The sequence below is a fragment of the Chanodichthys erythropterus genome, chromosome 22 (assembly GCF_024489055.1).
Source record: "Chanodichthys erythropterus isolate Z2021 chromosome 22, ASM2448905v1, whole genome shotgun sequence".
Classification (NCBI taxonomy): Eukaryota; Metazoa; Chordata; class Actinopteri; order Cypriniformes; family Xenocyprididae; genus Chanodichthys; species Chanodichthys erythropterus.
Genome location: NC_090242.1, coordinates 29,811,339 through 29,835,888, shown reverse-complemented (window position 1 = coordinate 29,835,888; position 24,550 = coordinate 29,811,339). Strand labels below are relative to the sequence as shown.

Genomic DNA, 24,550 nt, shown 5'->3' with positions numbered 1-24,550 from the left:
AAAACAAACAAGTAAAAACGGTATGGATGAATATAATGTATTAATACAGACATCTAACTTCAATGCAGCCAAATCAACCAGACTGTCATGTATCCTGCGCATGCTGTTTCCTGCTACTCCCCACCAGAGGTCACTGGTTCACCATTGTCATTTTTTCATTGCACACACAGGCTGCGTTCCAGTTCGTTTTTTTTAAATGCCCTTCCCTCGCTAACTTCCCTCAGTGTCGTTGACTCAGATGTAGGTCATTGCTTACGTTGCACGAGTGCCCACTACTGGCGGAACCTATGCAATGGATTGAACTGGAACGTCCTAAGCCCTTGATCACTTGGAATCCGCAATGGAGCTGATTTATTATTTATTTTTTCCCCTTACAAAATTGTTTAATACAGCATTCTATATGTATGTATGTGTTTTTTAAATGTTTAAAAAAATAATGAATATATCATAGAGTTGTTTGTGGTGGGGTAAATTAAAACGTGACATGTGGTGACGTCATAATCGTGTTGCAGTGTGGGTTATGGAGCTGCCTGAAGTGTACATATGAAGTAGACTTGCTCCCTCGGTTTAAATCGAGGGAGCGATGGTCTGTCCATATAAACTTCCCTCGTCCACTTCACGAAGTGGAACGCACTTCAAAATGGCGGCAGGGATTCCCCCGAGGGGAAGTGTTTAGGGAAGCCCGCGAGTACGTGTCTAAAACTGGAGTGGAACACAGCCACAGTCACACATCACTCTGGACTACATTTCCCATAATTACCTTTTCATGGCACACACAGTCACACATCACTCTGGACTACATTTCCCACAATTCCCAATCTAGGAACCAATCACACAATCACACCTGTTTCCCATTAGTGACACTTTATAAGCTGGACTCAAACACATACACACTGCTGAGTATTGTTTAGCCCTTGTTTTCTACCTTGTCTCCGTGTTTCCTGCCCTGCCTATTTTTTATTTTTTTTTTTTTTTACTTTGGACTGTTTCCTGGATTATGATCGTTTGCTGCCTGCCCTGATATGTGCCTGTTTTTGGACTACTCTTTGCCTTGTCCCTCCTGAACCTGTTTGCTGGTGTTTGACCTCCTGCTTGTTTGACTACGCTCTTTTAATAAAGCTTCCAATTGGATCTACCACCCTGTCTTCTCGACCTCAAACATTACACAGACAAATAAAAACAGTCTGGATGAGAGGCTGGATACAGTATTTTGATACAGACATACCCTGTGTCTCAATCAGCTCCCTAGTTCAGTAGTCAGGGCACTGACCAGGGAGTCGGCCATTTTAAGGGCTGTCTCAATCGCAGAATCCTTTCAGGGCACTGAAACGTTCGCTCCCTGAAAAGTCCCACAATGCACCGTGAAAACCAGGGAGCATCGATGCTCACTATGCTCCCTTAACGGAAGTTCTGAAGTGCGAAACTTGAATCACGTGAGCCAACTCACTACACATAACGATACGCGATAGATGTTTTTAAAAATACAAACCGTTATTTTATTATATTTCAGCATAAACATACATCGCTAGACAGGTAATGAACATAAACTAGCTAACATTTATAATTTATTCACGGCTGAAATGTTGCATGTATATGTAACAAGCAAATAATTAATCATAATGTACTTTAAATAACATTACCAGTAATGTCAGAAAATATCAGCTCTGTTGTTAAATACCAGTAGTGATGTTGTACAATGAGGACGTTGTCACGTTGCCGGAAATAGAGTCATAAGTGTCCCACTGTGTAGTGAACCAGCATCTTTTACTGTCCTTACCAGTACCCGAATTCGTGTACACGATATACTGATTCACGAGCTCAGGAGCTAGGGAACTGATTGAGACACACCGATACACTTTTTAAAGCGGATAATATTTCAATTAACTTAAACGCAGCCAGAAAACAAACAACAAGAATGACTGAATGACAGGCTGAATATATATAATGCAAAAAGAATTATAGCTTGTAATAGCTTGCAAGCGATATTATATAAATATATTGCAGACCAGAAATCTACGAGCTGCCTCGATTGGCAACGCAAGATCTGAGCCATATTCTTTATTGCAGACCAGAAATCTACACACTGCCTCGGCAACGCGAGATCTGAGTCATATTCTTTATTGGAGACCAGAAATCTACACGCTGCCTCAGCAGTTGCGATCTGAGCCATCACGCATACGCGTAATTACATTGTAGAAAACATCACGGTTTTCCTACACTATCGGTACCTACCACCTGAAACACTTGACGGCAAGGCAGCACAACTTGCGGCATATTTGTGTAACGTTAGTTGTATTGTGTTTAACATTTAACAGCGGGTCTATTGTGATACTTTTAAATGTAGCTTATGCTATGCATTACGATGTGTTTACGTGGTTGCCAATCCAAAATAATAAAGGAGTTGTGAGTCGTTACATGAACATACATGATCAGTTTCCTCCATACTCTCCTTTGCGCTTCATTGCTGGTATAAGGCTTAACTTACTTAACTTGCCGTGTTTTGGTCTGAGGTCAGTAGTATTGTCAAAGACGGTTTGTGTCGTTTTTTATTATTTTTTTTTATTAAAAGCTGCTGAATCAAGTCAAACAAGCCTGTAGTGTAGAGAGTGCAGGGAGGAACAAGATTCAAACTGCTGTTTGCTCGCCATTATACTCCTGTCTAGATAAATATATGCTTGTGGACAAACAACAATAAAGACCGAGACAATTTCACACAGAGCGCTTACTGAAGACACAGAAGCTAACTTTGTTTGGTTCAGGTGTGCTTTATAGTTTCATGGTCATGACGTCACCCATCTATGACGTTCCATCACGCCATTGTACTGATTTCACATGTGCTTCACGATGCAATCACGCAGAGGCGTTCCCAAAGCGCTCGACACAGCACTGCTTCAAAAGGTTATAAATGTTACAATCAGTTGCTGGGTCATTATTTAGTAGAACAAAACTACATAATGTTTCTTTGTCTCTGTCATTCACTCTGATAAGCAGTTTAAATCACTGCATTGACAAGTTTCTATTCCGCACTCGCTTCCGCTTAAAATTCACTCCCCCGCTATCTGCTTATAATGATTATCTAACGGGTCCCACTAAATTTAGATTGTTTCCAGAATCTCACATTTAAACTTCCTATAAAGAAAGAGAGACTGACTAAAATAAATAACAAATATAAATCATTGGCTATACAATAATTTTATTTGTTATTTGTCTTATGATACTATCAACAATCAATCAAAAATATAGGCTAAGCCAAAAATACGAATAAATAAAACTGTTGGCTAACTACCTATACTGCAATATTAAATCTCTTTTTAACATCCACGCAAGAACAGAATGTCGCTGACTGACGATGGTTTCATGTCTCTCCTCCAGAATCTGACCACAATAGATGAATGTGTTCTCTGAAGGTGAAATCGTGGCCAGGATACAAAGAACAAATCTTACCAGGTTGCAGGGCAGGGAACTGTTAACTGTTTGAATGCCACCACTGCAGAAAGTTTTGCACAACGCACAAATACTTGTTATACAGTACATTTTTTGTGCAGCTATTGATTAGAATTAGTCACTAAGGACTTACATTATGAAACAGAAATTAAAAATATAATAAACAAAATATTTAAGGTTAGCAATCAATGCATACAATTTTATCAGTGGCTGTGATCATGGCAACAAGTAATATGAATAAGTTTTCCCCTCTGGGGTGATAGTATCATGGAAACACCTTTGAACCACATATTAAAAGGTGAAGGCTGGTAAAAATTCTTCAGTGAAGACTGTGACTTTATCAAACAACATATGAATCAGATCTTTAAAGCAATAAATCAACTAGCTTAGTAATAACTGAATACATCTGCAGTAAGTATGTGCCATTTTATTAGACATTCAACTAATACTAAGTAACTACCAAGCATTTCAAAACTATACAACATGTTTCTAAGACCATTGCTATATGTAATACATTAAAGTGTTTCCATGTTTTGCACATGTAATTAGCACATGTAAAATAGTGTGGACTGTGATATTTGTTCAGACAACAAGCATTGTAAACTGTCATATAGGCCTACCTGTACAAGTTTATGTGTACAGTATTTCCATGAGATGTCTGGCTGTTACTCTGTTTGCAGGCTTTGTTTAGAACAAGCAATGGACAATCTTACATTCAGACACAGCATTCTTCTAGTGGAGGGACTTCAAGTTACACCTCAGTCTACCTATGCTGTTTTCATCCTGCTTCTTTTGGTTTATGTCTTTATAATGGTTTCCAATATTGCACTTGTAATTCTGATCTCAACAGAGAAGAATCTTCATCATCCTATGCATTTCCTGTTCTGTAACTTGCCACTGAACGATATATTAGGGACCACTGTCATTTTGCCACGCTTATTGCAGGACATTTTAAAAGAAACTTCAGAGCGCTATATCACATATGTGGAGTGTGTAGTTCAAGCCTATTTTGTGCATATTTTTGTAGCAGCATGTCACTATGTTCTTATAATTATGGCCTTTGACAGATATGTGGCTATATGTAATCCATTGCGATACACGGCAATAATGACCAACAAAATGGTTATTAAACTATCAGCATCAGCCTGGGGGCTGTCAGTACTTATGGTATCAATTCTGATAGGACTCACTGTGCGTCTGTCTCACTGCAGATCTAAAATTGAAAACCCTTTCTGTGACAATGCCTCACTTTTTAAACTGTCCTGTGATGATGGTGTGGTTGTTAATAATGTGTATGGAATCATTTATACTGTGGTTTTATTTACATTCTCAATTTTGTCTGTATTTATAACATATGGCAAGATTGCTACTGTATGCATAACCAGCAAAAACAAAGCACTCAACAGCAAAGCCATAAAAACCTGCAGCACTCATTTAGCTGTTTATTTAATCATGCTTGTTTCTGGCTCCACTTTTATTTTTCTTCATCGTTTCCCTCTCTACTCTGAGAGCAGGAAACTAGCCAGTATAATGTTTCACATTGTGCCACCAGGATTAAATCCTTTAGTATATGGTTTACAAACCAAAGAAATAAGACAGAAGTTTGCAAAATTTTGGTGCAGAGAAAAAGGAACATCTTAATTTATTATGTCACTAAATTAATATTCATTGGTATCAGAACTTAATGTGTAAAGTCAGTAACTGGAATACATACAAAGCATTAGTATCAGTATAGGTCTTTAATAACTTCTTGAGAACTTTTTTTAGTACTTAGTACTTTAAATCAGTGTCCTCACATGGAAAGGTTTTACAATATTTTTATTACAGTAAAGGATCTACGTATATATCCTAAATTGTACTGAACATAATTTTCTTGTACACTTTTTCATTTAGAAAATCTACCGAATAAAATAAGTATGTTTCTTAATCGAGTATGTATCATTATCGCACCTCACAAAAATCAAATGCTAAAGGGATAGTCCTTCTTTGAGTTTAGCAAAACTCTAATGTTTCAGTTTTTATGATAATAATAATAATAATAAATTTAATATAATGTTTGTATACTACAGAAGGCAGGAACAATACATAGAATAGGTTCTACACCAACTATCAAGTCATTCCCTCAATGTTAATTTATTTTCAAATAATTTCAAACAGATCATATTCATTAATATTTATTTAGAATATAAACCTTATATTACTGTAATTGTCTAGATTGGCAATGTGTTTAATCTGCCCTATATTAAACAATTCTTTTTTCTATTAAAAAAATAATAATAATAATAACATAACATGAATCTATCATTTTGCCACTTCTATAATTCAGTGTGACATCAAAAACCACAACTGCTTCAAAAGGTTATAAATGTCACAATCAGCTGCTGGGTCATTATTTAGTAGAACAAAATAACTACACTCAAAAAAAATATTTCAGTCTAAATTTAAGTTTAAAGTTAAATTTATGTAATTTAATTATATTCAAATTTTCCATCCATTTGGATTACATAGTTTTTACATAAACAAACTAATAAACTTAATGTGATCCATATTTGTAAGTCATATGTAAATGAAATAGGTAAGATTTATGTAATAGGATGCAGAAAAATGGGTTTATATAACACTGCTTAGTGTTCATGTGTGTGGGCACTACTGAGTTAAAGTACCATTGAAGCAGTGTCAGAGTTAATCATCAGCAATGTCAGATGAGATAACAAATATAAATTATTGGCTATACAATAATTTTATTTGTTATTTACCTTATGATACTGTCAACACTGTAAAAAAAAATTCACAGTGAAAAATAGGCTAAGCCACAAATACAAATAAATAAAAACTGTTGGCTCTCTTATATCAGACCAGAAAAATCTATAAAAGTTAGTTGTAAGTCCGTTTTGACCTGGTGACTTCCCTAAAGCCATTTTCTTTTTAGCTGTATCAATTTCTTCAATTCTTCAATCTATTTTTTTGAAGAAATTTTCAGAGTTTGCCTCAGAAAAGGAATGAATACAGGTTTTGATAAAATGTATATACTTCATTATCTATTTCTTTTGGATCAGTTAAAATGTTATTATTTATATTTAAAGTAGTAAGTGCATTTCTTTCTTGTCTTGTTTTTTCTAATCTACTGAAGTAGGAACTGTTTTTCTCACCATCTTCAATCCATTTTGCTCTGGATCATATATATGCCCCTTGTGCCTTTTTCAGGTACAAATCATCTAATTTAGATTGTAATCTAATAATTTATTCCTTATTGATCTCTAATGACAGATCCTTCTTACAACAATCATTAATGTCCTTTATAAGCGGTCTCTCTAGTTCTTTCTGCTTTTTAGACAGTCTGTTACCATAATCAGTTGAGTACTTTCTCACTTTATATTTAAAATGTCCCACTTCTTTCCACATGAGTCAGTGTCTTCATTTGTCTTGACTGAATATAAGATTTTTCTTATATCACAAAACTGCTCATCATTTAGAAAATTTGCATTAAACTTCCAATATTTGTGTCTACATATTATTCCAGTATCAGGTATCAGTGTGACAGTAACTCTACAATGATCAGTAATAGGAGCTTCAGACATTTTAGCTTGTGAAACATATTTGAAGAGTTCCTGTGTTATCAACCAAAAATCTATTCTTGATTCACAGCTCCCATTGGGTCTAATCCATGAATATTGTCTTAATTCAGGATTAACATGTCTCCAAACATCTATTAGGGAATTAACACAAAAATTAGTAATATTTTGATTGTATTCATAATCAACATACTTTGTTGGGAATCCATCCATTCATCAGGGACACAATTAAAGTCTCCGCCTACTAAAATATTATCAGTTGGGAAAAGTGCTTTCAATTCACTAATAGTCTCTGAAGTTTGTTCCAGCAATATTTTGTTCCTTGATTGTCCATTATAACCATAAAAATGAAGACAAATCAGTGGAGTACCTTCAATGATCAGAACCGCAGCAATCCAGTGTCCACCTTTATCTCTTTTATCTTCAACAACTTTTCCGGGGAAATTCTTCAAACATATGGGAACGCCAGCAGATCTATTAGTTTCATGGCTAAACAAAATTGTATCCCCCCATTGGTTTCTCCAAAAAATTTAGTCTTCTGTACTGGAATGAGTCTCTTGCAAGAAAATACACTGTGCCTGTTGCCTTTTACAAAACAAAAATATAGCCTTTCATTTAATACTCTCTTTAAGCCCCCTGGTTTTTAACAAAATAAAAGAAAACTTAGAACAAAATGTAAACATAGTATTCAGTAGTACTACAATTAGCTAGAACAAGCTAATCACACACAATAAATGTGTGAAAAAGGTAATGTCACATTGGTCCCTCGAACCATAACCTCACGTGTCTAATTTTTTCACATTAATAAATCTCAGAGAATATGCATTTTGCATTCTTATGGGAAAATCTATACATTTTCTATGAACCCAAAAGGCCCACGAAAATATGCCCTTTTCTTCTGATCTCTTGCCTCTTTAATCTTTGGCCACAACAGCTCCCGAGCCATCTTATCTTCCTTGGTTAGATCCTCTGCGAATCGAATGCCAGCCTGTTTGCATACATCACACTCTTTGGAAAGCTTCCAGTTCCCATTCAGTCGGTCACATTCGACGTACGTCGGACAGACCGACGAATAGGAATCTCGCTAGAGAGGCCAATCTACTTCGAGTGTAACTAAAACGAGCCAATGCACATTGGCATGCAATCATATGCATCAGCTGCTCGCCTCGCAGCGCGGGTATATAATGAGCAGCAGGTGCGTTGCATCTTCAGCTTTTCGCTTCGGAGCCGAACGGTGTTTGTTCCTGTTCTCTGCAAGCGAGTGTCTGCTAGAAGACGAGTCAAGCTTTTTGGTTGAACTTCTCTTTTTTTCCGAGTGCGGGCGAACAGCACAGCAGCGGGGTCGAAGTCCTCTCTTTTTCTGTTTTTGTTTCGTTTGCCGTTTTTGCGCAAATAGCTGTTTGACAGCGTCAGAAGGCTGTTCTCACGGCCGGTACGGTGCGCTTTTGAGCGTTGAAAAGCCGTTTTTACGGCTGGTAAGAGTGAGCGCCTTCAAAGCGAGAGAAAGCACATGACAGGCTGCACACAATCCCTGTCTGTGTTGCGGTGGCCGTTCCCCTGCGTGCTTCAGCACTTCTAAAAGAGTAAAGTCCCTGAAAGAGCTTACACAAGTAGATTCGCGTCTTTTTAAAGACGACATCCTACTTGTGTTTCTGGATGCGATCGTTCCTGTCCTCACTGACGGCCACGATCACCGTTTCGCATGTCTGGGCGCGTGCTGAAATGATGTTCGTGGGTGTTCATGTTTTCATATGAGAACATGATCACGTCGACACGCCGGTCGTGACTCTTCTTTCTCCGGGAAGCTTGAGTCCCCTCTGTTGTTGGCCAGCTGCCGCTTGTGTGTAAAAGCACAGCCGCGGGTCTGCCCGACACTCTGGGAGACCGTGGAGATCAACGAGAGCAAACCTCTCGCTCCTCTGCGTGTCGTGTGCCGTCGAGCTGCCGGGCTGCAGCGCGGGTTGTCACGGCAACCCAGCGCTCGCTCTGCACTCTAGATGCGTGGTTCCCTTGCGTAATCTCCATTGTAGCGCCCTCTCTGGTGCACCAGAAGAGGTCTACTTTGCTGATATGGCTTGGGTGACATGAGGTTGAGGGGTTCCTTCGGGGAACCAACCCCCTAGGGCCCCTCCCTCTCTAGCGCATTGCAAGCTGTGCAGTTTCTGGATTGGATTGCTGGTCCTTTTCATAGGGGAACCTAGCATTTCATTCAGAGCTCCAGCTGAGGGACAGACGTCGATTGCAGCATCGGAGAGAGTGCTGTTATTCTCTGGAAATGAGGGTGACGCTGCCCACTGTAATGGTGTGTGCTTATGCTGACTCAGATTCAGAGTTTACAGCCATGCTTTCCTGGGTCTTCCAGATGTGCATGGAAAACTTGGCAGTATGGGGGTATATTGGTGCCATAAATATGGAATGCCAAAGGTGCCAATCTGCATAAGTTTTTCCTCTCTCACTACCCTCTTGGATGGGGTGGCTGTACACAGACCACACCCACCCTGCATGTGAGGCCAAGGCACTCTTTTTGCATGAGGGTAGTTCTGTGCTGGGGTTGAGCTGCGCTTGTTGACTAACCGTGATCAAAGTCATGGCGCAGGCCCTCAGCCAGACGATGTCCACCTCCGTGGTCCAGAAGTGCCCCCTGGCTTACCTTGTGAGGTGTGAGAGGTTGTCAAGCTAAATGCTTTCTCAATGCTCCCATCTTACGAGGTGGCCTTTCGGTGACACTGTCGAGGACTGAGCCCAGCGGTTCTCCTCAGTTAGTAGCGGATCGGGGAGCTTCCCATGACAAACCATTGAGTTCCTCTTGGGCCGCCCCTCAGTCTGCTCGTCGCCAAGGGTGTCGTCCCCTGCAAGAAACTCCGGCCCAGCAGGCTCTGCTGTATCCATTGCGGGGAGATGACGCCTCCCGTCTCTGCAGCTGTTTAACTGGTTGGTGAGAATCCCCCCTGAGACGGGCGACCCAGAGATGGGTGGGGCTGCTCTTCCACCCCTGGAGGAGGGCCAGGTGGTAAATCCTTTATTGGGTTTGTTTCTGTTCCGCCACTGACCCAAGAGGCAGCGGTACCCAAATTTTAAAGAGCAGTTCCTCCATTTCCAGGTCTGAAGAGGGTTTGGAGAGCAGTGGGAGGAGAAAAACCTCACCACTCTCATCCCCCTCTTCTGTTGCCAGCGGACAGCAGCGAGCAGCGGGCAGCCAAAGCCTCGACTGCTCCCTCTGTCCATCCGTGGAGCCAGGTAAGTGTTGCCTAGCACACTGTGACGCCGCTTCGGGCCGCCTCACAAAGAGAGCCCCCCGAGCCGCGTCCCTGTGTTCCACCTCGCTGCCCTGCTGCGGGTACACCGGTGGTACCTTTGGTCCTGCTTGTACGGTCTCTGCGAGCCGGGTTAGCGCTCCCCAGTCCGTCTCGCTGGCTCCTTCGGACCATCAGGGTCGGCTTTGCGATTCAGTTCGCCCGGCTTCCCCCCCCAAGTTCAGGGACGTCCTCTTCACTACAGTGAAAGATGCCGATGCCCCTGTCCTGCGTGCGGTGATCGCAGTCCTACTGGCGAAGGACGCGATAGAGCCGGTCCCTCCAGCCGATTTGAGGTCGGGGTTCTACAGCCCCTACTTCATTGTACCCAAGAAAAGCGGCGGGTTACGACCGATCTTGGACCTGCGAGTTTTGAATCGGAGCCTCCACAAGCTACCATTCAAAATGCTCACGCAGAAACGCATTTTCGAGTGCATCCGTCCCCGAGATTGGTTTGCAGCGATTGACCTGAAGGACGCGTACTTCCATGTTTCAATTCTTCCGCGACACAGGCCATTCCTGAGATTCGCGTTCAAAGGTCGAGCATATCAGTACAGAGTCCTACCCTTCGGGCTGGCCCTGTCTCCCCGCGTCTTCACGAAAGTCGTGGAGGGAGCCCTTGTTCCCATGAGAGAACAGGGTGTTCGCATTCTCAACTATCTCGACGACTGGCTCATTCTAGCACAGTCCCGGGATCAGTTGTGCAAACACAGGGATTTGGTGCTCAGACACCTCAGCCAGTTGGGGCTTCAGGTCAACTGGGAAAAGAGCAAACTCGCCCCGGTGCAGAGGATCTCTTTTCTTGGTATGGAGTTGGATTCGGTCGAGCAGATAGCACGCCTCACAGAGGAACGTGCTCGGTCGGTGTTGAACTGCCTGAATACATTCAATGGCAGGACAGCGGTCCCACTGAAGTTCTTTCAGAGGCTCCTGGGGCATATGGCGGCTGCTGCGGCTGTAACAGGGTCAGGGGTTTGGACAGGACCCCATCTGCATTGGCACATCAATTGCCTCGAGTTGCTGGCAGTACGCCTTGCTCTGAGCCGCCTCAAAGGCCTGCTTCAGGGCAAGTACTGGTCCGTATGGACAACACTGCGACCATTGCGTACATCAACCGTCAAGGTGGTCTACGCTCCCGTCGCATGTCGCAACTCGCCCGCCATCTCCTCCTGTGGAGTCGGAAGCATCTGAGGTCGCTTCGCGCCATTCATGTCTCCGGTGTGCTCAACCGTGTGGCCGACGAGCTATCACGAGCTGCGCTGCCAGGAGAGTGGCGACTCCACCCCCAGGTGGTTCAGCTGATCTGGAGAGAATTCGGAGAGGCTCAGGTAGACCTGTTTGCCTCACCAGAAACCTCCCACTGCCAGTTGTTTTACTCTCTGACCGAGGGGACACTCGGGACAGATGCACTGGCTCACAGTGGCCCCGGGGCCTGCGCAAATATGCGTTTCCCCCAGTGAGCCTACTTGCACAGACCCTGTGCAAAGTCAGGGAGGACGAGGAGCAGGTCTTGTTAGTTGCGCCTTACTGGCCCAACCGGACCTGGTTCCCAGAACTCTCACTCCTCGCGACAGCCCCTCCCTGGCCCATCCCTCTGAGGAAAGACCTTCTTTCTCAGAGACGGGGCACTCTTTGGCACCCGCGTCCAGACCTCTGGAAACTCCATGTCTGGTCCCTTGGACGGGATGCGGAGGTTCTAGGTGACTTACCCCCTGAGGTACTTAACACCATCACTTCGGCACGTGCACTGTCTACGAGACGTGCTTACGCCTCAAAGTGGAACCTGTTCGTCGAGTGGTGCTCTTCTCGCCGGGAAGACCCCCGAAGATGCTCGATCAGAGTCGTGCTTTCCTTCTTGCAGTAGGGTTGGAGCGTAGGCTGTCCCCCCTCCACCCTCAAAGTCCATACTGCTGCTATATCCGCTTACCACGACTACTTAGATGGCAAATCTGTTGGTCAGCACGACCTGGTCATCAGGTTCCTTAGGGGAGCGAGACGGTTAAATCCTTCTCGTCCCCTCTCCATACCCTCTTGGGACCTCACTCTGGTGCTGAGAGCACTTCAGATTGCTCCCTTTGAGCCTTTGCTGTCAGCAGACTTAAAGATTCTGTCTATGAAGACTTTGCTGCTGGTGGCATTGGCCTCCATCAAGAGGGTAGGGGACCTGCAGTCATTTTCGGTCGACGAATCGTGCCTGGAGTTCGGGCCGGGTGATAGCCATGTGGTACTAAGACCCCGGCCTGGCTATGTACCCAAGGTTCCTACCACTCCCTTCAGGGACCAGGTGGTGAGCCTGCAAGCGCTGCCCTCGGAGGAGGCAGACCCAGCCCTGGCTTTACTCTGTCCAGTCCGTGCTTTGCGACTGTACATAGACAGAACCTAAAGCCTCAGGACCTCAGACCAGCTCTTGTCTGTTATGGAGGCCAGCAGAAGGGAAAGGCTGTCTCCAAGCAGAGGATGGCCCAGTGGATAGTGGATGCCATCGCCCTGGCTTACCAAGCTCAGGGCGTGCCCTGCCCGCTCAGGTTGCATGCTCACTCCACGAGAGGTGTCGCATCCTCCTGGGCGCTGGCTCGTGGCGCCTCGCTGACAGACATTTGTAGAGCTGCGGGCTGGGCGACACCTAACACGTTCGCTAGATACTATAGCCTTCGTGTCGAGCCGGTCTCCTCCCATGTTCTCGCCACAGGTCAGAGGCACGGAGAGGACCCGGCTTAGTGTCGGCTTGCTGCGCTACATGCGCTTCTTTTCTCCAGAGAGTCCCTACAAGGCAGACCCTGTCGAGTCCTCCGATATCCCTTCGGCAGCCGACGTGGCGGAGCGTCTGGCGCTAGGCCTATACTCCGTTGTATCCTTGAGAACCGGGTTTAGGCTGGGTTCCATATGTGTGACCCTACGGGGATCCCATATGGTTGGTTCCACGGTTGCTCCTAAACGAAGCCCGTGTCTTTCCCTCTGGGAGAACCTACCCTTCATCGGGTTGGAGTCACCCCAGCTCTTCCATATGTAGCACAGCCCTACAGGGTTAGTCCATATGTACTTCTCCACATAACTCCTTCGGGGAAGGATGTGGCTTCCGCAGCGTTCCTTTCCCAGCGAAGGGTACGCTTTCCCAGCGTTATCCAATAGTCTCACTGAATGGGTTTTGGGGAACAGCAGTGATCGACTCTCTCTGTGTTAGCCCTGTCCCACCATCCTCAGGCAAGGGGGTTCAGGTGGCTTACAACAGAGCGCTGGAAGGGGGCAGCTCCTGTGGCGCTTTGGTAGGGATTCCTATTCGTCGGTCTGTCCGACGTACGTCGAACGTGACCGACTGAATGGGAATGTCTCGGTTACAAAGGTAACCCTCGTTCCCTGAAGGAGGGAACGGAGACGTACGTCCCGTCGCCACAGTCGCTGTACCCCGCTGATGCTGCCGTCTATCCGGTTCGGCTCCTCAGCGAAAACCTGAAGATGCAACGCACCTGCTGCTCATTATATACCCGCGCTGCGAGGCGAGCAGCTGATGCATATGATTGCATGCCAATGTGCATTGGCTCGTTTTAGTTACACTCGAAGTAGATTGGCCTCTCTAGCGAGATTCCTATTCGTCGGTCTGTCCGACGTACGTCTCCGTTCCCTCCTTCAGGGAACGAGGGTTACCTTTGTAACCGAGACGATCTCATTTCTGCATTCTCATTTAACGAACTGGATGATGACTTGTCTCGTAGGACTCTGCTCCTTCCTACCGATATGATGAACAGTGTCCACCATGTCATCTACGTTCCACAGCACTCCTGGTGCGATTTTTGAAAGGAGAGAAATCACTGTTGCCCTGATATCCTCGCTTTCCTTTTCTTTTAGGCCTTTGATACGCAAGTTCCATTTCCTTTTGTATCTTTCCTGCTCTTTACACTTTTCTATCAGCGTCTTCATTTCATCCTGCAGTTTGCCAACTTGCCTTTCTAACTCCAGCATTTTGTTTTTGTACTTCTTCACTCATCACGGCAATCAGGCTGGAATTCTCCTCCATTTTACTTGAGAGATCTTCCATCCATCTCTCTTGGACATCAAATCTGTCCGCCAACTTGTTAATAACTTCCAGTATTTTTGTATTAGTAGCTATATCATATGGAGGCTCTTACTCTTCCACTGCTCTGTTTTTTTTTTCTTTTCATGTTTTGTAATTTGTCATTTGTTCATGTTGATCAATTTGTCACTTGTATAATTATGATCCAAGTTGTCAAACGGAAACAAACGTCTGTATTTATTTTGAAAGTCGTACAACTTTTTTTTTAAAGTAAACAAATGAGACTTAACTTTTTTTTTTTAAAGGTGCCCTAGAATAAAAAATTGAATTTACCTTGGCATAGTTGAATAACAAGAGTTCAGTACATGGAAAAGACATACACTAAGTTTCAAACTCCATTGTTTCCTCCTTCTTATATAAATCTCATTTGTTTAAAAGACCTCCGAAGAACAGGCGAATCTCAACATAATACCAACTGTTACGTAACAGTCAGGGTGTACGCCCCCAATATTTGCATATGCCAGCTCATGTTCCCAACATTATGAAAGGCATTAGACAAGGGCAGCCAGTAACGTCTGGATCTGTGCACAGCTGAATTATCAGACTAGGTAAGCAAGCAATAACAACAGCAAAAAATGCAGACTAAGGATGCTTATAGGTCAAAGACCAGTCATATGATTAGCTTAGATCATTACAAACCAATCACCAGAACAAATCACAGTGAAGAAGACATTGATTTTTACTCAAATGTAAGACTTAAATGTGCATCTATCTTTCTATTCATTGAGACTCACTCTGTTGTTGTGACGAGTGACCTCCCGGCCGTAAATAAAACTTAATTTCTGCAAAGATCAACTTGGAAATCATGTCAGGTGTATGCTGCGCAGCTAAGGAATATAAGTACTAAAGATTCTATGCTCAAAAGACCACAGCAGAGACAGTGATAGTGTTGGAAGACTATAGAGTCACCCTCGGGGTGAGGCTATAATACTCTGAGTTAGTATTAAAGATCCTGTGTCGGACCAGTGTACACCTGAGAAGGACGGTGAGAGTGTATAGATGCTAAAGACCTGTGTGCTCATGTGTGATTGAGGTAGTGAGAGTAGCTTCTTGACGGGACGCCGTCACCTTACTTTGGGAAGGGAATTACCTCAAAGTATTGGAAATGTATTAGAAGTATTCGAGAAGGGAATTACCTCGAAGGTACTGTGGTACTGTAGTATTGTATTGTATTATATTCAGGATGGGAATTACCTCAAAGGTACTGTAGTACTGTATTGGTACTGAGTATTATATATATATTATATTGACAACTGGAGGTTGTTTGAATTGTCAGTGGTGAAGTCAGATTTGTATTGAGAATTTCCACGAGAGCACGCAGATATTATTAATGACAACTATTAATGACAGTGCAAATTATATGGATTAAAAAAAAAAAAATTTGTGATTAGTATTCACTAAGTTACACTTCATTTTCTGAGAACTATCAGATTGGACTTTGTTCAGAGGGACACGAGAGATCACACATCATGTCAGTTTTCTTTATTTTGCAAAAAGCAATTCATTTAGTTTTTACTCTGAGTGTACACTCAACAACAGAGGACAGACAGAATTGTAGTCGTAATACAGGCAATGGGTCAGGGCAGGCAGATAACAATCACAGGTCGAAATCAAGACAAAGAGTTCAATGGGCAGGCAGCAGAGAATCGTAAATGGGGATCAAACAGGGTCAACAGGAAGGCAGAAACAATAAAGAATGCTCAGAAATGCAAACTGTAGTAATACAAGACCTCGCAATGAATGCAAGACTGGAGGCAGCTTAAATAGTCCAGATAATGAGCTGCAGCTGGATGGGGTGATCAGTGCCAAGGTACGGGGCCGATGGGAAATGTAGTGTGTGCGTGTGTATTCGAGTGTCAGTATTCCAGTGTGGGTGCCCTCTGATGGCCAGAGGAGGGAATCACAGAGTTTGTCTCTGTGACAATAGTATTCAACAAAAAATAAATTACTGAAGTACTTAAAAAAAAAATAACAAATTAAATGACTTTTTAGACTCTAAATGTTTCCTTCTGTCAAATGTGCCAAAATCCACAACACAGATTCCCAATAGTGTGCACTTCAGCGAGTTCGGTTGTTTAGCAAAAGCAATTGTTGGTGAGTGTGATGGCATTGGCTTTATGGCGTGTTCAAAACATATCAATCATTGTAGTTCAACCAATACTAGGATGATGGGGCAGGCCAATGGGGGTCAAGGTTTAGTTTCAGCAGTTGCAGTGTTTTTCAAGTAATGTCAGAAAGAATGCATTTAAAATGCACATGAACATCAGCACAACTCATAATTATGAGTTTAGGTAACTCTGGTAACTTCCTTAAGAGTTTCCAAGTTAAGTACGCGATGGTGAGAAAACATGTCAGAGGCAATGGATGCAGAGTCTGCCTTAGTGAAAACCCTATTAAAATATATTTAAAATTACTAATAGTGATATTAAACACATTTTATGCTTAATATTTAGAAACATATGAATAAATGTAAATATGCATTATGCATTGTGCAATAAAGAAGAACTGCAAATAAAGTTTAATTTAAATACTTTTTTTTTTTTCAGTATGTCTCTTAATAGTCAACATTTGAAGTGGATCAAAATCCTTCATCAAAGTTGTCCTAAAACCTTCTTCTAAGGACAACTTTGATTAACTTTTTTGATCCATTTCAAATGCTGACTATTGTATATTAATGGGTTTTTAGTTAGTGTGAAATGAATATAGGCCTATTTTAAATACATTCTGATACACTTGGTAAAATGCTGGGTTAAAAAGAACCCAAGTTGGGTTGAAAATGGACAAATCCAGCAGTTGGGTTAAATGTTTGCCCAACCTGCTTGGTAATATGTTTAACTCAACTATTGTTTAAAAATTATTGTATTGCTTCCTTAAAATGAACCCAAAATATGTTGGAAATTAAAATTTATTAATAAGTTTAATGAATAATAATTAAACAATGAACATTTATTAAATTGCTTTTGATTGTTATTGTTGTCTCTAGTAATTATGTGTCTGATTTTTAATTTACAACATATTTTGGGTTCAATTTAAGCCAGCTATACAGTAATTTTTAAACAATAGGTGGGTTAAATAAAACGTTGGGCAAACATTTAAGCCAACTGCTGGGTTAAAACAACCCAATCGCTGGGTTTGTCCATTTTCAACCCAACTTGAGTGTAAGGTTTTTTCACTAAGGCAGACTCTGCATCTATTGCCTCTGACATGTTTTCTCACGTCACGTACTTAACTCGGAAACTCTTAGGCAAGGCAAGGCAATTTTATTTGTATAGCACATTTCATACACAATGGTAATTCAAAGTGCTTTACATAAAAAAGAATAATAAAAATAGAACACAAGGAATAGAAATAACAGTAAAAACAGATCATTTTGCTATCTGGATGGAAGAGCCAGGAAGTCTCAGGGAGTTTGTTGTTGTTGATGATTTGATAAGTTTAGATAATTCTTCCTCTCCTATAGCGGCGAATGATTCTAGTTTTACCTCAGGGACACTACAGTGCACTGTCTGAAGCGAAACTGTAGACGGTTGCATGTTTATAATTTTCTCTCTAATATTATCAATCTTGCAAGTAAAGAAGTTCATAAAGTCATTACTGCTGTGCTCTATGGAAACGTCAGCAGTTGAATCTCTGTTTCTAGTTAATTTAGCCACTGTGTCAAATAAATACCTAGGATTATGTTTGTTTTCTATTAAGAGATTTGAAAAATAAGTAGATCTAGCATTTCTTATGGCTGTTCTGTACTCAATCATTTTTTCTTTCCACGAAAGGCGAAAAAATTCTAGTTTTGTTTTCTTCCAACTACGTTCAGCTTTTCTAACAGCTCGTTTTAGAGCCCGAGTGTGCTCATCATACCACGGCGTTGGATTAGTTTCCTTAATCTTCTTTAGACGTAAAGGAGTGACTGCATCTAATGTGCTGGAAAAGAGAGAGCCAATAGTTTCTGTTGCAGCATCGAGTTCTTCTAAGTTGTCAGGTATACTAAGGCGATGAAACTGCTCGGGGAGATTATTTATAAAGCAATCTTTAGTGGCAGACGTGATTGTTCTACAATATTTATGGATGGGTGGTGGTTTTGTAGCCTTGGCTAATTGTATTATACACGAGACTAAATAATGATCTGATATATCATCGCTCTGCTGTAGAATTTCAACAGCATCAATATCTATTCCATGCGACAGTATTAGATCTAGGGTATGATTACGACAATGAGTGGGTCCTGACACGTGTTGTCTAACTCCAATAGAGTTTAAAATATCTGCAAATGCCAATCCAAATGCGTCTTTATTATTATCTACATGGATATTAAAATCACCAACAACAAGGACTTTATCCGCAGCCAGTACTAACTCTGATAGAAACTCAGCAAATTCTTTGATAAAGTCAGTATGGTGCCCTGGTGGCCTGTATACAGTAGCCAGCACAAATGTTAACTTACATAATGTTACATAAAGCACAATCACTTCAAAGGAATTATATTTGAAATTCTTTTGAATGATTCTGAATATATTACTATAAATTACAGCAACACCTCCCCCTTTGCCTTTCTGTCGGGGATTGTGTCGATAATCATAACCTTGAGGACTAGATTCATTTAAAGTAATGTAATCGTCTGGTTTTAGCCAGGTTTCTGTCAAACACAGCAAGTCTAGTTTATTGTCTGTGATAATTTCATTTACAATAAGTGCTTTTGAAGAAATAGATCTAATATTCAGTAACCCAAGCTTTATCATTTGTTTATCTGATTTATCTGTAATTTTCATTTTTTGAACATCAATTAAATTTTTACCCTAAAAGGTTTCGGAAGTTTTTTGTATTTACTAGTTCGAGGTACAGACACAGTCTCTATGTGATAATATCTAGGTGAAAGTGTTTCTATGTGCTGTGAATTATCTGAGTTCTGTGACGTGAGGCGGCTAGCAGACGGTCGGTTTAGCAAGTTTGTCTGCGTCCTGATCTGGCCCCTGGTTTGTCATGTTTCAGCTCTAAGACTATTTGCCAAATTTCTAGAGAGAAGAGCAGCACCATCCCGGGAGGGATGAATACCATCTCTTTTCAACAGATCAGGTCTGCCCCAAAAGCTTTTCCAATTGTCTATGAAACCTATATTATTCTGCGCACACCACTTAGACAGCCAGCTATTGAGTGATGATAACCTGCTAACTATCTCATCACTCCGACGAACAGGAAGAGGGCCAGAACAAATTACTTTTGCTGACATTGAATTTGCGAGTTCACACTACTGATGCATTCAAGTCATGTCCAAAAGTTAAAAGTTTACAGTGGCTAATAAATTAAAAACATTAATAAGCAAAACACACCTGATGCATTTTCTTTGTTCTTCATTTTCTACACTGTAAAAAATGACTCTGAGATTTACAGAAAAACAATGTAAAATCCCTACAGAAAAGTATTGTAAACCCGAAAACATATATTTTTTGTTTAAATCACAGTGAACTTTTGTAAACTATTAAACAGAATATTTTGTTATATTTACAACAATATGTGATTATAATTTATTTTTATATTTATTTTATTTTTATTATTTATTTTTTTAAATTTATTTGTTAAAACTACAAATATTGGTATCAAAAACAGATAAATACTGTAATAGCCTACTCATAACAAAACAATTTTGTAAATTGTACATGCAAATATTGTAAAAACTATAGTTTTAGTCAGTTGTTCTTACAAATACAACTAAAGCAAGTCACTTTACAAGTTTATGCTGTACTTTTAACATGATTGATGGAAATTGAGGTAGTAAAAATGTTTTCACAAACAAATCCATTGTGAACCTGAGAGGCTGCCTGTCTGTATTAGTAGGCCTATATAAAAAATATAGGCTACAATTATAATAACATTGTTTTTATAATTTAGGCTATTTGGAGCATATTGTAGAGTGTGTATAAGAAATTTAAATGCAAAGTAATAGGCTAATGTTCTAGTCTTAATCCTTATATACCTTTTGTTTCTTTTAGTCTTTAAATTTTAATGTAATATTTAGCCTACAGTTTTCTACATAGGCCTATTGATAAAACAATAGTAATAATTTGAGCATTGTGTCATTATCACAGGCTACACAACCAAACAGTGCCTTCACTAACATTGCTTTATGATTTATTTGTAGCCTACTGTATTTATAGAATATGTGTAGGCCTATAAGGAATTAACATTATTGAGGCCTGTGCAAAGTAACAATCCTAACCATAATCCTTGTATGTTTTTTTTTTCTTTTAGTCAGTTTAAAACATTCTAACTGAAACATTCTCATCCAGCAGCCCAGGACTTGACACACAGTGGGATGACAACTTTGAAATTCCATGGAGTAAATTTCCTGAGGAATTGATGCAGCCTTTAGAGAGGGGGAAAAGGCCAGGTCCAAAACTAAGGAGATAGATAAGATATATCCCAGTTCTCTCCAAGATGTAATAGAGGGCGATATTGTTGGAAAAGGCTACCATTCCCTTGCAAAACAGAATTGAAAATGTGAGGCGCACTTCAACACCCAAAATAAGAAAAAGAAAACATCATACTGATGACTCAGACCACACAGACGAGATCGCATTAGAAGAGAGAGCAGCAATGCAGGACACTTATGGATGCATTAAATGGAATGTAACATTTCTGCCCCTTGAAGAAACTCAACAGAACCAGCAGTAAAAAGATGGAAAAACTCAAGGTGACGTTCCAACACTCTGATGCCAATCCAGAGGAGGTGAAATGTCTAATGAAGTCCACGTTTTACACACAGCGTCAACAAGTCAACCAGGGAAAAAGTATCAAATGCCTTAGAGAGGAGTGGCCTCTTTGGTTTGATGAACTTGGGATGTCAGTCCACTTTATGGGAAACATTCACACGAAATTTGGATTTGAAGGGGAAAAGGCTTCTCAACTACATGACCACAGTTGTCTAAAACTTCTCTATCTTGGATTTATTCAATTAGAACTGTTTTTATTGCAAAAAATACCTAGCAAAAAAAAAAAAACCACCAAACGTGCATTCTTACTGTGAGGGGGCTTGCCTCTCCACAGATCTGACCTGGAACTTAGCCTTTTGGCATCACCTGATTGTCTCCATGGAGATAGATAAGTTTTATGCCATACTGTGGAACTTTCCAGACAAGGTTGTTGTGAATTGGGTTGTTGTTGTGCGCCTGGTACTTAAACTTTGTGACAGAAAGATGTCCAGATTTAAAGAGGCTAATGTTCTGGAATATTTCAACTTGGATTTAGTTATAGTTTAAAGAACCATTACATGTAGCTTCTTTGCATGTTGTATACAAGTACGTTGAAATAAATGAGTTCAGTTATTTTATGCCATACTGTGGAACATTCCAGACAGGGAGAGTGTGGGTTGTTGTTGTGTGCCTGGCACATACAATTTGTTCCAAACTTTGAAAACATTGTTTGAATAAAAATTCATCTAATTGTTTACAACTATTAACAATGGCTGTTAAATAAATTTCTCAAGTGATATTTTGCTCTTTTGTCTTTTCTCAAGATTATTTTTTGAGATTTTCCATAATAACTTAATTATTAAATCATAAAAATGCAGCATATTATGGTTAGATTTGATGTATAATATACAGAACATATCCATTTAAAATGCAAAGTTTTACTGTTGTTTTAGAGTTTTGTTTGATATTTCCCTTTTAATTTTATAATTTCTTGAAGCAATTATTACATGTAAAAATACAGGAAATAGTATATTTATATACAACACAGTTATGTGAGATGAACAATTTTTTATTTTTTTGTAGACAACAGTTTTTTAATGCGATTCAGTCTGTTAATTTTATCATTTATTGATGCACAATAAGCAATAATTACATGCAAAAAATACAGGAAATGGTCTATTTATATGCTGCATAAAAACGCTATGGGAACGCCTCTGCGTGATGTCGTCTGAAGCACGTATACAATCTGTCCAATCAGGAGACAGAACGTCATAGGCGGGTGACGTCACTGACCAGGAACCATAAAGCCAGCCCGAAAACACTGTCATTCAGCTTCTCAAAGTCTGAAGCAAGTCGCTCTCGGGCACACAGGGAGTATGGCAAAGTTACGCAGCATCTCGTTCCCTATCAGGGAACTAAGGTTATATACATAACCGAGACGTTCCCTTTCAAGGGAACTCGCGCTGCGTAAAAACGCTATGGGAACGCCATACCAACGTCGCCATAGTAACAAGTGACCGATCATGTGAAGCCGAGGCGCACAACTCACAGTAACACCTGTGCCCCTGGAGCGGAGCCGAGATCCAACTCGTAAAATTTCACAAATGTGTGCGGTGAGGACCAGCCTGCTGAATCACAAATGTCAGAAAGGGAGACCCCCGAAATAAATGCCTTGGAGGCAGCCATACTCCTAGTCAAGTGCGCTCGGACAGCCAATGGTGAAGGCCAGGAGAGATACCAGGTCCGAGAACCATACTCAGGCCGGCCAGTACGGGGCTACCAATAATAGCCGAACCCCGTCCTGGCGAACTCTCTCCAGAACTCCCGGGAGCAGAGCGATCGGGGGAAATGCGTGCAGCGGTAGCCTCGGCCACGGCTGTACCATAGCATCCAGCCCAAGAGGTGCTGGGTTTGACATGGAGAACCACAGTGGACAGTGAATCATCCCTCGAGACGCAAACAGATCCACTTGGGCTTCGCCGTAGTTCTCCCAAAAGAGCTTCACCACCTAGGGATGAAGTCTCCATTCCCCGGGCCTCGGCCTCTGCCTCAACAGGATGTCTGCTCCCACATTCAGGTACCCTGGGATGTAAACTGCTCTGAGGGATAGCAGTTTCCCTTGGGACCACAGGAGAATCTGATTCGCCAGCTTGTAAAGCGGGCGTGATCTCAGACCCCCCTGGTGATTTATGTATGAGACTACTGATGTGTTGTCTGTTCTGACCAGCACATGTTTGTCTCTGAGGTCTGGGAGGACGTATCTCAATGCTAGAAATACCGCCATCATTTCTAGACAATTTATGTGCCATGTGAGATGATGGTCCTGCCACAGACCCCGTGTCGCGCGACCACTCATGATAGCCCCCCAGCCCGTGAGGGATGCATCTGTCGTTAGCGTGACGCGACGACTGAGAGCCCCCAGCACATGTCCCTGGGATAGAAACCAAGGTTGCTTCCATATGTCTAGAGCACATAAGCATCGCCACGTGACTCTGATCATACGAAACGGATTCCCCCTCGCGGAGAACCCCTTGGTTTTGAGCCACCACTGCAGCGGTCTCATGTACAGCAGGCCGCAAGGTATAACGTTGGACGCTGCTGCCATCAGACCCAACAGTCTCTGGAACTGTTTTACAGTGAGTGACTGGCTGCCTTATGTCCGAGACGGTATTGAAGAGTGATGTTATTCGAGCCGGAGATAAATGGGCTCTCATAATCACAGAGTCTCATACCACGCCCAGATAAGTGTTTCTCTGTGCAGGAGAAAGCACACTTTTCTTTGCGTTTAGTCTCAACCCCAACTTTTCCATATGAGTGAGAACAACACCTTGTTTTTGAATCGCTATCTGCTCTGATTGAGCGAGAATCAACCAATCGTCTATGTAGTTCAGAATGCGGATGCCCTGCATGCGCAAGGGCGCCAGCGCCGCATCTACACATTTGGTAAATGTTCTGAGTGACAATGCTAGGCCGAAGGGGAGAACCCGATATTGGTATGTTTCGCCCCCGAAAGCAAACCTCAGGAATTCTCTGTGATGTGGGAGTATTGACACATGGAAATACACGTCTTTCAGATCTATTGTCACAAACCAGTCCTCGGATCTGATCTGTGACACGATATGCTTTATTGTCAGCATTTTGAACTTGAGCCTTGCTACTGTTCGATTTAATTGTTGTAGATTTAAAATCGGACGTAATCCTCTGCCTTTCTTTGGCACAATGAAGTAACAGCTGTAAAAGCCTGGTGGGGTGGGCGTGTTTTGAACTGAATTGCATACCCCTTTTCTATAGTTCGCAGGACCCACTGAGATACTTTTGACAGATTTTTCCACTCTGACAAAAAATCTACTAGGAGTACCAGTCTCTCGAGACTGGCCTCTGGTGTGACACAAGCAGTCAGCACAGCGCCCTGAAGCGGCGGACCGGCAGGGAACAACTGGCATGACTGCTGAAGCGCGCCACCCCCGGGTGACACGCAGGGAACTACTGCGC

The 24,550-nt window shown here is 41.8% G+C and overlaps 1 protein-coding gene across 1 annotated transcript; it reads left to right on the top strand.

The window, feature by feature from the left end:
• The first annotated feature begins 4,143 nt into the window (after positions 1-4,143).
• On the top strand, positions 4,144-5,085 carry LOC137012584 (olfactory receptor 8G17-like). The gene has a single exon (XM_067375918.1). The coding sequence runs from the start codon at positions 4,144-4,146 to the stop codon at positions 5,083-5,085; it is 942 nt and encodes a 313-aa protein (XP_067232019.1).
• Positions 5,086-24,550: the final 19,465 nt, after the last annotated feature.